Below are 14,723 nucleotides of genomic sequence, written 5' to 3' on the forward strand. Positions count from 1 at the left end.
TGTTCTCGAGCAAAGACATGCACAAGCGCAATATGCATCTGAGATTCAGTCTAATCGTACGTAGCGCGTAAAAATGCGTGGACTTGGATCCGCCCCTGTTTACAGCATACCTAGTAATTTGTTGCCATTGGCCATTCTGCAATTGAGACTTAATTATGTAGCGTCACGTATTAGGCAACTTTGCGGCAATAAACAACAGAATTGTAAACAAGTCATTTAGAACTGTCGTAACTCCCTGTAAAGTCTTTAGCACCTTCCAAATAAAATACGTTAGATATTACTTTCTTCAAGTCTAATTTAAATATTCACTGAACCCACTAGCTTGCAACAGATTATTTATAAACGACAATTATACTTATGCTGGAGTTTTCAGTATTAGCTTACGCCTGCTCTGATAAAGTTTAAAAAATCGAGCAGCGACGCAGCACCAACGCGCTGTTGCCCCCACGCGGGACACAACACAGATCTGCTCTTTGCAAACGCAGCAAACTATGTTTTCTCTTCTTACGGAGGATGTCCGATAATATCTGAAATTGAGCCGATAACCGATAGTAACTTAGTGGAAGTATCAGTACTTGTCCGATACTATAGTGGTATTAGTTGCGATCCGACATCAAAATGATATGGGAATTTCAGCCATGATTTACAATCTAATGCAGCAATTTCTATCTTAAAAAGTACATTCATCCGAAAAATAGAAAGTTAACAACTTAAAACGACTTATGGCGCTGGTCTAGAATCCTACCACAACGCACATTATTTGGGTTAGGGTTTGGGTTGGTCAAGTATTATTATTAAATAAAGAATATAATAACACTTGACCCACCCACACCCAAACTCGCACCCTAACCCAAATATTGTGCATTTCTTTTATAACTGTGGTAGGATTCTAGACCAGCGCCCGACTTATTAGCGGCAAAGGAAATTTGGGCCCAATAACGTGAAAAAATTACCATTGATCATTTCAATTTTTGTCTATGTTGTTGTTAGCATAGTAATGACATCATTAGGTGGGTACACTATGGACGGATCTGTAATTTAGCTTGATAATAAATTGCAAAGCCAAAAAGGTTGAGTAGGACATCATTTTGATTACGACGTTTCGATACGACATCACCTAAGATGATACAAGCTCGTATCAAAACGTCCTAATCAAGGTGATGTCGATCTACTCAACCTTTTTGGCTTTAAAATTTATTATCAAGCTTCATTGGGTATCGATATAAAGTTTTGACATCCAAATGTTCTCACATAAAACAAGAATCAGTAAATTGACTTGGTAAACTGTATTGGATAAGAAAAACAGAAAGGACCCAAAAAAATGTCAATGGTGTTCATCATCATGGTTAGATTTGGAAAAAAACATCTTCTCGACAGCGAGTGCTCCACAGAAAAGTGCAAAGCCAGGGATAAGACCTCTTGAAAATAACTAGAAACAAAAAAGCAAAAAACTTTTAAGATATATGTACCTAAAATATCCACAGTTAAAACATTTAAAACTAATTTTTAGAAAAAGCAATTCTTAGAAATTTTTAAAATATTATTTGTAAGCGTAATTGTGAACGTAACCAAATGTTTTATCTAGTAACTCAACTAAATAGCATTGATTAGTCCAATAAATAGCATTGGTTAATCCACTTTATGGATAAATGTTGCAAACACATATGCAGTCTACTTAGTAATATTATGTTATCGATGTTTTTTGTCCCCAAGAACCTAAGAAGTAGACCATGCAGCATGTCAAATTTCTACGTTGTTTTGCATTGGGCCATGAGAAAGCTGCGACTATATGGAAAACAAATGCTAGCTGGAAAAGCAATGGCGGTACATTTGGTGTTACAAGTTTTCTGTTTCTCATACGCTTTATATATTCCTCATTCGGAAAGCACCAGTGTTGTAATGACTTAAGTCAATGACTTGACTTAAGTGCACTTAAGTCATTGTTTTTAAATGACTTGACTTGGTCATTTGGGCAAAATGACTGGACTTGACTTAAGTCTTTCGGACAAATGACTTGACTTGACTTAAGTCTTTTGAACAAATGACTTGGGTTGAAATAAAGCATTTCTTTAAGTATTTTTTTATTAAAATTGAGCTATTTGTCCAAATTTTTGCACAAAAAACAAAATGCTTGTTCTATGTTCCCTTTTCCTTATTTTTTAGTTCAGTTATTGTTCATAATCATACGAGTTAAAATTCTAATGGGTTTAACGTTTTATTTTTATGACAAGGACATGACTTGAAGTTGACTTGCTCTAATTATGACTTGACTTGCGCAAATGATGACTTGGACTGGGACTTGACTTGTTATTTATTCGAAAAGACTTGACTTGGACTTAAGTTATTTTACAAATAACTTGACTGGGACTTGAAGTCTTTTTAAAATGACTTGTTTACAACACTGGAAAGCACAGCATGAGTTTGTAATATTATATTACCTAGGTGTGTTTTTTTACTTTGGCAGAATCCATTCTGTTTTGTTGCAATTTAAAAAATGTTAAAATGGCCAAATAATTGCAATCAAAAAATAAAAGTAAAGGTTTTCTTAACCTGTGTTTTTCATCCTGAGACTACTATATTTACTCAAAGTTTATAAAGTTTTGTTAGATACCCGCTTTAATAGGCATCACCTCACATGTGAAAAAATCGAAAACAATAGACGAAACGGAAGAACTATTAAACCAATGAGAACGAAACTAATTTGTAAGCTAAACAAAGATAAAAATACGAATAAATATCCATAACATTGTGACAAATCGAGTTTCAGTATAAGCGTGTTTACAATTCGAATACAAAAAATCAGATCAAACTTCAAGAGTAAGCTGAACTCATTTGATTGGGATTTTGCAATCAGGGCCCTAGGCCATACTAGAATGACCCGAGGAAAATGCATTGTAACTGGGGATACCTCATGTTAACCTAGCCAGTATGTGTCGGTACATGTACAATTCTACGTAAATTTACTACTAATTTGTGGTAAAAAATTTTGGGTGACCCCTGCCAAAGAATACAGCCAATTACCGTCATAAATTATAATCAAATCTGGCATTTGGGTTTTACAACAATCTACTCATACATTTTTCAGTGTGTAGTGTGTATTGCTCATTGAATAGACCCAGACTTCATTGCGCAACCATGGATTATGGAGTCCCTTTGCATTCAACCTTTTTTGGACATTTTCAAATGGAGTTCCTTCAATTTTCCATTTGCTGCAAAATAAATGACAATAATTTTTAGCCTATGTATTGAAACAAAAACAAAAATTCTATACTCATTTGTTATACTTACTCATTAATGAATTTTAATGTTTACAATGTTGGGTGCTGGTCTAGAATTCTACCAACCCAAACATTATTTGGGTTAGGGTTATTGTTTCAAACGCTGTGGTAGGATTCTAGACCAGCGCCCATTGTTGTAACAGTTTCAAACAATTGAGTTCATTAGTTGTGAATCAAGTTACATTTTATCTGGTTGTGAACTTGTTCTTAATAAGGTTGCACCCAAGCAAACAATAACCCACTATGGAAAGCTCGAGTCAATGACCAGATTAATAAATAGCTTGACTTGAGACACTGTTATCAAATCACTGGGACTTGACTAAACTCTTTCGGGTAAAATTACTTGAGGTTACTCAGGTCAAGATTCAAGAAAGTATATTTGAGTTGGGTTTTGGTCATTTGTGTAAAAGACTTAACTAGGACTGAAGTCAATTCTAAAAAAGGGTTGAGTTGGACCTTAGTCATTTGACTTGAGTTGGAGCAAAGTCATTTACGCAGTCGACAAACTAAGGGTGGTGGAAAAATGAAAACAACTCATTCCTTGATACTTACGAAGGGTCGGGCTTGTATTCTTTCGGGATTTCACTCCAAATGTAACCCATCTCAAGCCACTTTTCCGTTTAAAATTGAGTAGTTTTTAACTCTTGCAGCAAAAATACAAACTTTGACCTAACTTTTTATTTCGTGTCGCGTGTCGCGACGCGTTTCTCTTGACGCGTCGCCGAAAATTACAAATCCTTCTGGCCAGTAAAATTTTCCAAAATTAAAAATCAGTCAGTAAAAACAAAACAGTTTAAAATCTTTTTGTTAAAAACTTTCCCTGTAAAAACTGTTTTGTTCTTCAGGTCCACAGCATTATGAATACGGTCGAAATGTTGTGGATTGCAAATCCAAACTAAATTTGATGAAAATTTAAAATGAACGTAGTTATACTAAGCTCAGTAGAACAGTTTATGTCAAGTAATATTTATTTTCTAAATTTTATATCGGGCATGCCATATTTAATCCGTACAGTTATACGGCCCTTTATAATCAAAAGTTTGATGGCCTCTGGTTTAGGAGGCGGTTTCGTTTTCTTGCAAGATTTAAAAATCTCTGAGTTTTTATTCTCTAGGAATTGGTACTAAACTCGCAAAACTACGTTGAATAGTAGGCTACCACGTATTAAGTGGGAACATATAATGTTCAATGTTAACCACATGCTATTTTTATGTCAGAGGTAGCCATCGAAATCAGCATAACAATACAATAATATATCACTACCCAGCAGTGGTAAAAGTTAAATTATGTTTTACCGGACGCTTAAAACTTTCAGAGATGCCTTTACAAAGTTACGTCATAACGGAAACACTAAAACAAGTAGCCAATGGAAACTTTCGATGACGTGCACAAATATGCATTGAAATCTTAGTTTAAATTTTATGAAGAATATGGCGGGATGTCCTGGTGAAAATAAGGACTTACTATATGTGGAGTATTTTCCATCCATTCATAGGGGTGTCGTATAACTTATCTACCCAAAATGCGTAAACACTGCACATATATGCTACTTGACGTATACGATTTGTGGTTTGCGGCCTTATGTGTTTCGAATTACTGTGCGTCGCATGTCAGACTCAAGGCTCGAGTTTGTTCGACTTCGTCGAGTCCCGAGTACGAAGCTCTGCAATAAAGTAGGTTAAGTAGCCCTTAGTTTCAAAAAGGTTGGCGACCAGACTGACCACTAGAGTAAAAAAAACTATCAACATCAATGTAACTTCAAAATAAACATTCTTTAGTCTTGACACAGATAAGCACAGTCCGATTTTTTCTAACCACTTTTACGATTTGGGTAAAACGCTAGTAATTTCGGCAACCGAGTTTCTCAAAGAGTCGAGTAGATTCGAGTTGAAATCTCCCGCCGAAAACTCGCCCAGTCTAGCAGCGTTTTTTCCGATCAGCTGCACGACATCCGAGAGCGATTCTGACGACATAATTACGTCACTGATGACGTCGGAATTGGTGGTGGTATCTGCTTCCAACAATATCCGCCCGTTTTGTCGAACAACGTCGTGGATTGTCAATCCGTTTGGAAGTGGGTCGATGCTCTGCAAGTAAAACAAAAATGCAAGTATATTTATTCATTAGCTGACTGTAGACCAGGCGTTCCCAACCTTTTTGCTGCTCGTACCCCTTTGTCAGGTCAGAGCGTTCTTCGTACCCCCCAAAAAATTCCGATCGAATTTTTCTTATATATATTTTTCTAAATTACATTGATTTTATAGCTCAATTCAAAGTTAAACCGATATTTCACTTAAAAATTACAAAACAATCGAAAGAAATTAAATGTCAGGTATTTTGTTTGTCACTATATTGAGATAATTGTTGCTGCTTCATTGGCAAAATTCGCTCAAATGATGGTCGATTATACACTTAAGGCAACACGTAAAATATCTGCAGTTAGAAAAACGCAAAAAGGTTTCTTACTAAATAACAAAATTTTATTTGTAGATAATTGTTTTTAGACTGTAATGGCACAATATCATTTACAATCCCAAAATAAAACTGTACTCTTATGAAATCGTTGAAAAGCTGCTCTGTGGCCCAGGGATCTTCGTACCCCTTGTTGTTCAATCTCGTACCCCCAAGTGGTACGAGTACCCCCGGTTGGAACCCTCTGCTATAGATTTAAGTCTAAACCAGGGATCATCAAACTATTTTCAGAAAGGTCCGGATAACTATAAGGATTGACAATCGCGGGCCGGACAAATAAAAATTGCGTCAATCTTTGTTTAACTTATTTATAGTTAAATTAATGTAAACCTAATAAATTGATCAAAAACGGTAGCAAGCTTTATGTAATTGTCGTTCAATTTAATTTGTTTTAAAACGATTGTGTTAAATTGCACCCAACAACAATTTATACTTTATCTTCATTAGGGAATTGCTGCTGGCCGACAACATTAACACAGCTGGCCGGTTCTGGCCGGCGGGCCATAGTTGGCGACCCCTGGTCTCATTTAAACATGACAAAAAACAATCTTTAGCAATCTAATCGTGTTACGTGCAAATCTTGAGATAAATAGCTCAATTTATTATTGTTTTCTACCACATGTCAAAGCGCCTTACTCGTTTTAGATGCGATTTCACCGAGGCGCCGATTTTCGTGACGTCATCCAGGTCACGTGACTGCTCGCTGGTGCACACGCGGGCGACCACTTGCGGATGTTTGGTGGCGCGCGAGAAGCGCTCGAACGACCGCAGGGTGGCGTGGTTGAGGTGCCAGTTGACCTCTGACCTCAGAATGAGCCGTCGCCATAACAACACGAGATCATGCTGTGAAGTAACATCACGTTTTACGTTTAAAATCGTGTTATTTTTACTATTAATTAGGCTCAAGGTTGGGCATGTCCGATACTTGCCATTTTATTCATTAAAAAAAATTACGTCGTTATTTTGATATAATAAAAAGTAATAAAGAAAACAAAAAACAACAAAGAAATAATAATTCGGACAAACCATATGTGTCCAAAAATATGTTGTTTTTTTTCGGGCGACATAATCAACGAGAAAAACTTATTTGTATCGCGATACTAAGCTAAAATTTGCTTTAACGTTTTTTTACGCCATAGCTCGTTGAATCGGCAAACGTGTGAAAAAAACGTTTGAAAACTCGTGATATCGCTACCTCTCGTCTTGTCGTATATCTAGCTGCATTAACGGGAAAAATTTAAGGGTTTTGCCAAAAAATCAAAAGTTTTGCAAAAGTAGGTTTCCACCTGAATATCAACCGAGAGTTGTAGGGCCTTGAACGCTTCGCACATTTCCACGAGACGGAAGAGAAGAAGGCAAAGCTCGTTGTTTGGCCATTTATTAAAGTCGACGATTTGCAAAGCTTTCTTGGTTATCTGTGATAAACAAACAACTGAAAAAGGAAAAACTTGTTCGGAAAATTAATGTTTAGAAATGTTTCGGTTCGCTAAATTTATATTACTTTAATTATTCATTTCTTTTTTGCCTAATTAGAAAAAAGAAAAACAGCAAAAAAGTATATTCAGAAATCAAAAAAAAAAAATCGTCTGCTGCTTCTGTTCGGGTGGTTGGTTTAGAAATACATTGAATTTCTTGTATTATTCTGGTTTTCTTTAGGAGTAGATATAAATTTTGATTATAGCAAGCGTTATCTGCATTCCTGAGCGCTTTCAAATCGTGTGAAACTTTTCCAAATTAAAAAATGACCATCGTGTTATATTTTTGTAGAGATTAGTTGAATGATTTTTTAACCAAAAAAGTTTAAAAATACTACCCTTGCCGTATATACAGTATTCTGTTTTACTTCAAACGTGTTGTTTTTCTCCAAACTTAAAAAACTCGGTAATTTATTTAAAATTTATTAATTTTTTTAAGGAGCACTTGCCTTTCGCAAACTTGCGTTGTCGTACACAAGGGTCAACAGGCCAGTGACGCAACCAGCCACGTCAGAGTACAACGTCACAAGGGCCTGTGTGACGTCACAATCGACCGGGAGGGAGAGCCAGAGGTGGAGTAGGCCTGTTCCGAAAGCCGAAGCGGCTGTAAGCAGGTCTGGGTGCTGTGGAAATAAAGATGGTGGAGGAAAAACATTCGGAAAATGACATCGCGACAGTGCGCGACAGTGATTTTTATACTTTTTACTATCGTTTCAATGTTGTCCATGGTTTTTAAACAAAAGACGGTAACAAAAAAATGAAAATTGGCCTTTAAAATAGCCTACTTAAAAAATAAACAGATGAGATAGCATTTAAACGTTAACAAAATACACAACATTTAAAAGAATCCCGAAAAGTGAGTTGCTATTAAATGGTTAATTGATATTAGAAGTCGAAATCCCCTCTATAACTTCTAATTACTATTTATGGGGTTAAATAATTAAATTGTCAGAATGACTTTCACTAATAACAGTTTATCTTCGTAAATGTTTTAGTTGCCCCATCTCGCCAAAAGGTTTATATCCTGCTAAACCAAATATCTGAAAAAGCCAACAAAAACTAGGTGGCCGTCTAAAGTCGATCTGGAAACGCTAAACTTGGTCTGTAAAGACTAAAATGTTAAATAATTGTTCCAATATGTTAGACAAACCTTTGGGTGTATTTTGTCTTTGTGTTTCGATAAAATGTTTGATGATGCTTTGAGGGCTGGAAGCTGAAGCAAAATTGACATTAAAATAAAAAAAAAGTTTACCAATGTAGAATTAATAAAAAAATTTGGAGTGATCTTAATGGCTCTTGTATTATACTTAGTGTAAAAAACTTCCAAACCAAACATTAATACTGTTTGAAGTGATCAATGAATGCAAATTAAATTGTAAATAGCCACTACCTTGACCTACAACCCACCAGATATGAAAGTTCTTTGGTTGAACCTTTTTTCTCCACAAACATTTTAAGGAAACTTGTTGTGTTTTCCATAACTTTGCCGACAACCTTGTAAGGATCTGAGGCATTTTCCACAAATTGTGGACCTATATAACCAGATTTTTTTATGTACATAATTTTGCATAAATTTGTAACTAAATATTTTTTTTTACTAAATTATTATTCTTAAAAAAATATTCAATTTTTTGTGAAATATTTTTACTTTTTTTGTATTCTTAAGAAATAGATTTACAGTTTAAACTTCTAAAAAATCTAAGGAAAATATTGGTGTTAAATTTAAAGTTTATCACAAAACTTTCTTCAAAAAAAAACATGAATTTTTAATGAAAATAAAATACATCAAAGACAAATAATAGCATTTACTGATGTAAAAGTTCATTTTATGCTCATAATGTTTTTATTAAATAAATTTGGCTTCCGCATTAACAGTAGGAAACGTTAACATTATATTTGTTAATTAAAATAACCTAAAACCATAGCACAGTACCAAAAGTGCAAGCAGATAATGGCAACCAACCTAAAAATTGCCATAACTTTAAATTCCTTTTATCATTAAATGGATGTCTTGAAATCATTTCCTTTTGCACATTTGGTTGAAGAAGCCTAAATAGCCGTTGCAACAGCATACCAACTTTGTCCAAATAAAGTACTGGCGTTTGGTCAGACGATAAAACCTCTGCAAGCATTGCTACATGCTTGGCACAAAGTGAGGGGTTCTGCCTAAATACAAAACAAAACAAGGAAAATAAAACAAAACAACAAACAAAATTAGCTGAGTAACTGCAACCACTAAACTACGGAAAGCGGGCTAGATGTGGCCCTATATATTTTAAAACCGGTAAACTGTACTTTTTTCAAGTTATTCGACCAAAAATTGCTTCAGTGTTTTTTGCTTTAGTGTTGTGAGTAACCTTCAGTTGTTAACCAACTTACTTTTTATTAATTTTACCTTTGAAGCTAGAAATCAGATGCAATTTATAGCATTTAGTAATTCAGTATTGGATCAGCACCTCTACCAACGTAGTATCAGACAAGTACCAATACTACAACTTGGTGTAGAGTATCGGAACCATTCTGATATTATCAGACATCCCTAACCTTTGGTTAAATTGTTTCAGCCTGCGCCATATTGCTTTATTGAAACTAAAACAAGTTTTTTTAACTTTTTTTTTTAAATCTGGATTTAATTGTTTATATTCTTGAAAGTCAAATGCAGATCTAAACTAAAATTTACTTATTAAGGTGCTAAAACTTAATTTTTTGTTTCTACGTTATAGCAAATCAAGCCAATAAACTTAAACACTCAATTTTATTGGCAGCCTGCAATCTTAAGTTTATTTAGTTATTCAGCGCTTTAAAAAAAGGTTTACATCTGGAACACAACATAAAACCATCATGGTAATAGCTTATCAATTAGCTTGCCTATTAAATTAGAATATGACAGTGATTGTTTTTAAGTAAAACACCTCTGACCTGGCTACAAAACACCACAAATCAGATGCCAGTAGGTTTTTGTGAGGATGTGAGGACAACAAGTTTTCCAGCAGTGCATTTTCCAAGTGAGGCACTGATTTTGCAGGGTAAACAGCGGCCATGGAGCACATATGTGAAACTACTGCTTGAAAAAGTGGCTCTTTGCTTTTGCCAATTTGAAGCAATGGAGAAAAGTATAAACCAGAATGAACTATAAATCAAAATAGGGAATTCGGTGTTGTAACAGCCTTGATAAAATTTTACAAAATAATCTTTTGCAACTTAAAAAAATTAATTAAAAATGCAATTTTTATTGGAAAAATAATAAAAGTTCAGACTTCAGAAATATATTTGCTGTTGCTTTGCTTTTCATCACAAGCAAGCTAAACCAATTTTATTTCACACAGTTTGTTGTTTTCTACATTATTTATAGACATCTTACTAATTAATAGAGAAAAGCAAAAGTTTTAAAAAAAATGTTCCTTTTTTAATTTGAAAACTGATTAAATAGACACCCGAAATTTTGGTAGGAAAAGTCCAGTAGGTCCCGAAGCAGTAAAAGGTGCAGTTGTCCTTTTATGCAAAATTATTTATGGCAAAAAGTACCTTTGGGGAGCAAGCGAAAAACAGCTTGCAGTAGTGAACAGCGCTGCTTATCGCCTTCAAACCAAATCGATAAACTATCTTTGTTTTTGTTCGAAACAATAATTTTGATCAAACAAACTGAAGTAAGCAAAAGGGCCAAAGGACTGGTTGGTTCAGTAGGCTCTGCTGCTAGATAACAAAATGGTGGTATTAAGTAAACAACAATAAGTTGTAATGAAATTTAAAAAATACTAACTCAATGTACTTCGGAATATGTCATTTTGCTTAACAGAAATACTCATGCAAAAGTAAATATATAATAATGGTGGTTTTATGTGAGAAAATTTAACAAATGTAATTCAAACCGAGAAACAATAAGTTGTAATGAAATTTAAAAAATATTTACTCAATGTTACCTACTGTGGTATATGTCATTTTGGTTTACAGACATATTCATGCAAATGTGAATATATACTAGTATATTATTTTTTTGGTTTTAAGTACGAAAATCTAAGAATTGCTATTCAACCAATGTTTAATTTCAAAAATATTTAAAGACGAAAATTGTAAACTTTATGGCTATAAGGTAATAATATACTGACTTGGTAAAATAATCACATTTTCGAGACTTTGTGAAGGCAATAATGCCACTAAACACTGCTCCACTTCATCTGTAATATTTTGGATTTGCAAATTATTTTCTTTGGGCATTTTGTCATCCTAAAACATTAAAAAAAGTTTAAAAAAACATAATGGTTTCTAAAAGTCAATTTAAATAAAAATCATTACCTGCATTAAAAATGATTTTGCATTTTCAAAAAAACGCAAAACCATTTTAATAATTGTGTTTGAAACATCAATATTTTCAATCAACTGAAAATCGGAATGGAGTTGTAGCAACAATTTGACAAATAATGTCGATAGTTTAGTCAAATTTGCCAACGTTTTATTAATAGCATTTTCTGCAAATCCAAGTGAACTTTTTTAATAAAAACGCTTTATAATTACTGCAGAAATAAAGCAACTTGTAAAGGTGTTTCAAACTCCATTAAATAAACAACTCTACAAACAACATTTTAAAAATGATGTTCTTGGTATTTAGATGTTTTCAGGTTGTTTGTAAAACAAACAATATGATTTGCTGGAAAATCTAGTTAGAGAATTTAACACTAAATAGTATAGTTTACCTTGTTATTCAGCCTTATACTGAGATACAATAATATATCTTACCTGTTGAAAGTTGCTCTTTGTTGTTGAGATAAATCTGAGCTATTTGTTTAACATGTGCAGTTATAACAGCTGTTAAGCTTGGTAGAAAGAAATTGATATCAAGGACTCCTACAAGTGCGATTTTGCTCGAGGATAAAAAACTAAAAAGACAATTGGTTTTACATTTGTTGCATGTTATTAAAAATACACAAGAATGTACCTATAAAATTTTTTTTTAATTATAAATCAATTTTCTTTCCTGTTTTTTAGGCAAATCTTACTTTATAAACAGTTTCCAACTAGAGAAAAGAAGTGTATTGTCAATTCCATCCACAGTTTTACAAATTTCAAACATGGCTTCAGACACTGTAAATTAAAAAAATTAAATACCCTTCTAATGAAAAAACAACGGAAAAAAATGCCACAAAACTTGATTCTTGTAGCTTTTGTTGTGTCTGCTTACAATATTTGAGAGAGTCAGCAGTTTCAGTGTCAGCTGAAGTAATGTGCAACTTGTTAAGCAGGCTGGCAACAACTCGTTGCAATGCGAAAGAACTGTGGAAAAGGTCTCTCAAACTTGCGGACGCAGAACTAAAATTAGATCCATAAGCCTTCTGGCTATTCTGTGAGAAATTGATATCAATTTTGTAGTTTACATTTCACTCGCACACAAAACACATTTCATAAAGACAATGTAGACCATTTTTGTTAATTTTTTTCTAGTTATAGTTTATGGCTAATTTAATAAACAATCTGTATGGTTTTAAAGGAAGTAATTAAAGACAAAACATCAAGAAGGAAAAAAGTATTCATGTTTTGGAAAAATACAATAGATTTTCATGATGCTTCAAGCCAAACAGACAGAAACCTTTTTATCTTACCTTACAATGTCGGTATGAAGAGTGCATAACATTCAGAACAGGTTTAGAAGCTTCAATGATCAAGCTGTTTGTTTTTAAACTGTTTTCAAGGATATTCTTTGAAAGTTTTTTTAGCACATTGGTAAGTAAGGTAACAGATTGAACAACATTCTAAAAGATAAAGTTTTAAACCCAGAATATACCAAGGTAAAATACATGGTAAACAAAAAGTGTTACCTTAAGTATTCCTAATTGTACGACCTTTATTCCATTGTTTTCTTTCAGAAGATTGTCAATGCTGAAAAGTTTACAAACTCAAACAATGCAATTTATTTGTAAACTAAAATTACATATCAAACTTTGTGATAAGTATTTAAATTAAGTGTTTTAAATAGCTACATCTTTACTAATTAGCAACAATATGTCATATTTAGTGACTGAGAAACGCTTATCGGTGATAGTTAATTTGTATTAAATCTTTTATTTAAGTGAATGTACTATTTTTAGCAAAATCTGTTTTCACAGTGTTATCTAAAAATAGTAATATTCTATTTTTTATTTTATAATAACATACCTTGCTATAGAAAAAACAACAATCAATTTTAAATTGAAAATAAATTTCCTAATAAATTCATAGAGTTCCTTGTCACAATTTTCAAACTGAAATTTTTCAATCGCATCTCCGTATGAAGACAGCAGATTTGAAAGTTGATTTGCACTTTGCGCCGTACTTATTCCATTCAACTTCTATAACAAACAATTAAATCTTAGGGTGACAAACTGAGCATATATAACTTTAATGTTAACTAAAAATTTGCAAAGAGGCTATTCACCGGACACCAAAGTAGTTTAAATCAACATCACTAACAAGTGCAAGCGTAAAAGAGCGATCCGGTCAAATAGCAAAAAAGCACCTCCTGAGGCTATTTACCCGGCTAACAAAGTAACTCAAAACAGGTTTTATGTAAAAAAAAAACGAGGTAAAAATATGCAATACGATAAATTCCAAATTATCCACTAATTATTACTTATGACGCTACATTGTTTTTCAAAAATTCATTGAAATTATGCAAATCTCGGAAAATCTAATACTATGACCAGCCAAACCCGAACACCAACCCAAACATACAAATAATTTTGTATTGGTACAAGCGTAAAGAGAGATCCGGTCAATAACTTTCAAATATTAATAAATTACCAAAAGGATTTTTGTGTCCTTGATCAAAACCTCAAACAAATGATTTTCTTCTTGGGAAGCTTGTGACATTTCGACTTGTGCCAAAAGAAAAACGAAAAACTATTATTTTCTATTACATCTTTAACTTTTGGTACATTCAAATCGTCTAAACTTGGCAAAAATTAAAACATGTCTGTTCCAAGAAATAGTTTCGGTGATTTCCCTATTTGGATCACAGTGATTTCCCGCCAAAATACACCAATGCGGAAATTTTGCAGATCGAATTATAGATTTGTGAAGAAGTCCGTTTTTTGCCAACGATTGCATTGCAGAATAGCGTACTTCGTAAGCGTTGACTTTGCAATTTTTTTTGGTTATTATGCTGTGGTGTTGACGTATACCGTATTCTTCTTGTAAAATAATCAAGCATACATATTATATAACAAGGGTCGGGAATCATGTATGGCTCTTTTTGTGACGCCATATGGCTTTTTTGATACAAGAATCTTGCTTGCAATAAAATCCAAGCTATTATCTCTCAGCATGATCCCAAATAAAACTGCACGCGGCTACGACCGCTTTCTTAACTTTATTTTTCGTTTTTTTAACATACATAGGCCTAATAGCAAATTTTCGGCGCTTTGCGCGAATCCCACCTGTTTCAAGAGACCGTTATCCCGTTTGAAGGAATCTCTTACTATCCAAAAGGCCCTATTCTTTTAACGGAAGTCCGTAAAAATAGTTGCGC

General features: G+C 33.6%; 2 protein-coding genes across 2 annotated transcripts; both read right to left on the reverse strand.

Moving 5' to 3' along the window:
* Nucleotides 1-1,267: 1,267 nt before the first annotated feature.
* Nucleotides 1,268-3,969, reverse strand: LOC146133591 (NADH dehydrogenase [ubiquinone] 1 beta subcomplex subunit 3-like). The gene is made up of 3 exons (XM_083397466.1): nucleotides 3,831-3,969; nucleotides 3,077-3,209; nucleotides 1,268-1,429 (listed from the first exon to the last, which is right to left on the reverse strand). Exons 1-3 carry the CDS (start codon nucleotides 3,878-3,880, stop codon nucleotides 1,325-1,327), a joined length of 288 nt encoding a protein of 95 aa, XP_083253592.1. The 5' UTR covers nucleotides 3,881-3,969; the 3' UTR covers nucleotides 1,268-1,324.
* A 1,004-nt stretch (nucleotides 3,970-4,973) lies between these two features.
* LOC146133592 (FIGNL1-interacting regulator of recombination and mitosis-like) lies at nucleotides 4,974-14,065 on the reverse strand. The gene is made up of 18 exons (XM_083397800.1): nucleotides 13,997-14,065; nucleotides 13,373-13,545; nucleotides 13,036-13,096; nucleotides 12,820-12,969; nucleotides 12,402-12,561; nucleotides 12,220-12,304; nucleotides 11,960-12,099; nucleotides 11,525-11,691; nucleotides 11,332-11,449; nucleotides 10,751-10,918; nucleotides 10,145-10,355; nucleotides 9,189-9,391; nucleotides 8,633-8,757; nucleotides 8,376-8,438; nucleotides 7,675-7,848; nucleotides 7,037-7,165; nucleotides 6,387-6,593; nucleotides 4,974-5,365 (listed from the first exon to the last, which is right to left on the reverse strand). The coding sequence occupies exons 1-18, from the start codon at nucleotides 14,063-14,065 to the stop codon at nucleotides 5,099-5,101; spliced, it is 2,670 nt and encodes an 889-aa protein (XP_083253926.1). The 3' UTR covers nucleotides 4,974-5,098.
* Between the last annotated feature and the right edge of the window lie 658 nt (nucleotides 14,066-14,723).

The sequence above is a fragment of the Ascidiella aspersa genome, chromosome 9 (assembly GCF_963924565.1).
Source record: "Ascidiella aspersa chromosome 9, kaAscAspe10.2, whole genome shotgun sequence".
NCBI lineage: Eukaryota > Metazoa > Chordata > Ascidiacea > Phlebobranchia > Ascidiidae > Ascidiella > Ascidiella aspersa.

Coding starts and splice junctions, on each gene's coding strand:
- LOC146133591 (XM_083397466.1), bottom strand. CDS start 3,880: ATGGGTTACATTTGGAGTGAAATCCCGAAAGAATACAAGCCCGACCCT. Junction 3,210..3,830: donor GAATACAAGCCCGACCCTTC/GTAAGTATCAAG, acceptor TTTATTTTGCAG/CAAATGGAAAATTGAAGGAA. Junction 1,430..3,076: donor CACACTACACACTGAAAAAT/GTATGAGTAGAT, acceptor TTTTGTTTCTAG/TTATTTTCAAGAGGTCTTAT.
- LOC146133592 (XM_083397800.1), bottom strand. CDS start 14,065: ATGTCACAAGCTTCCCAAGAAGAAAATCATTTGTTTGAGGTTTTGATC. Junction 10,919..11,331: donor AAATGTGATTATTTTACCAA/GTCAGTATATTA, acceptor TTTGTTATCTAG/CAGCAGAGCCTACTGAACCA. Junction 6,594..7,036: donor AACTCTCGGTTGATATTCAG/GTGGAAACCTAC, acceptor GTTACTTCACAG/CATGATCTCGTGTTGTTATG.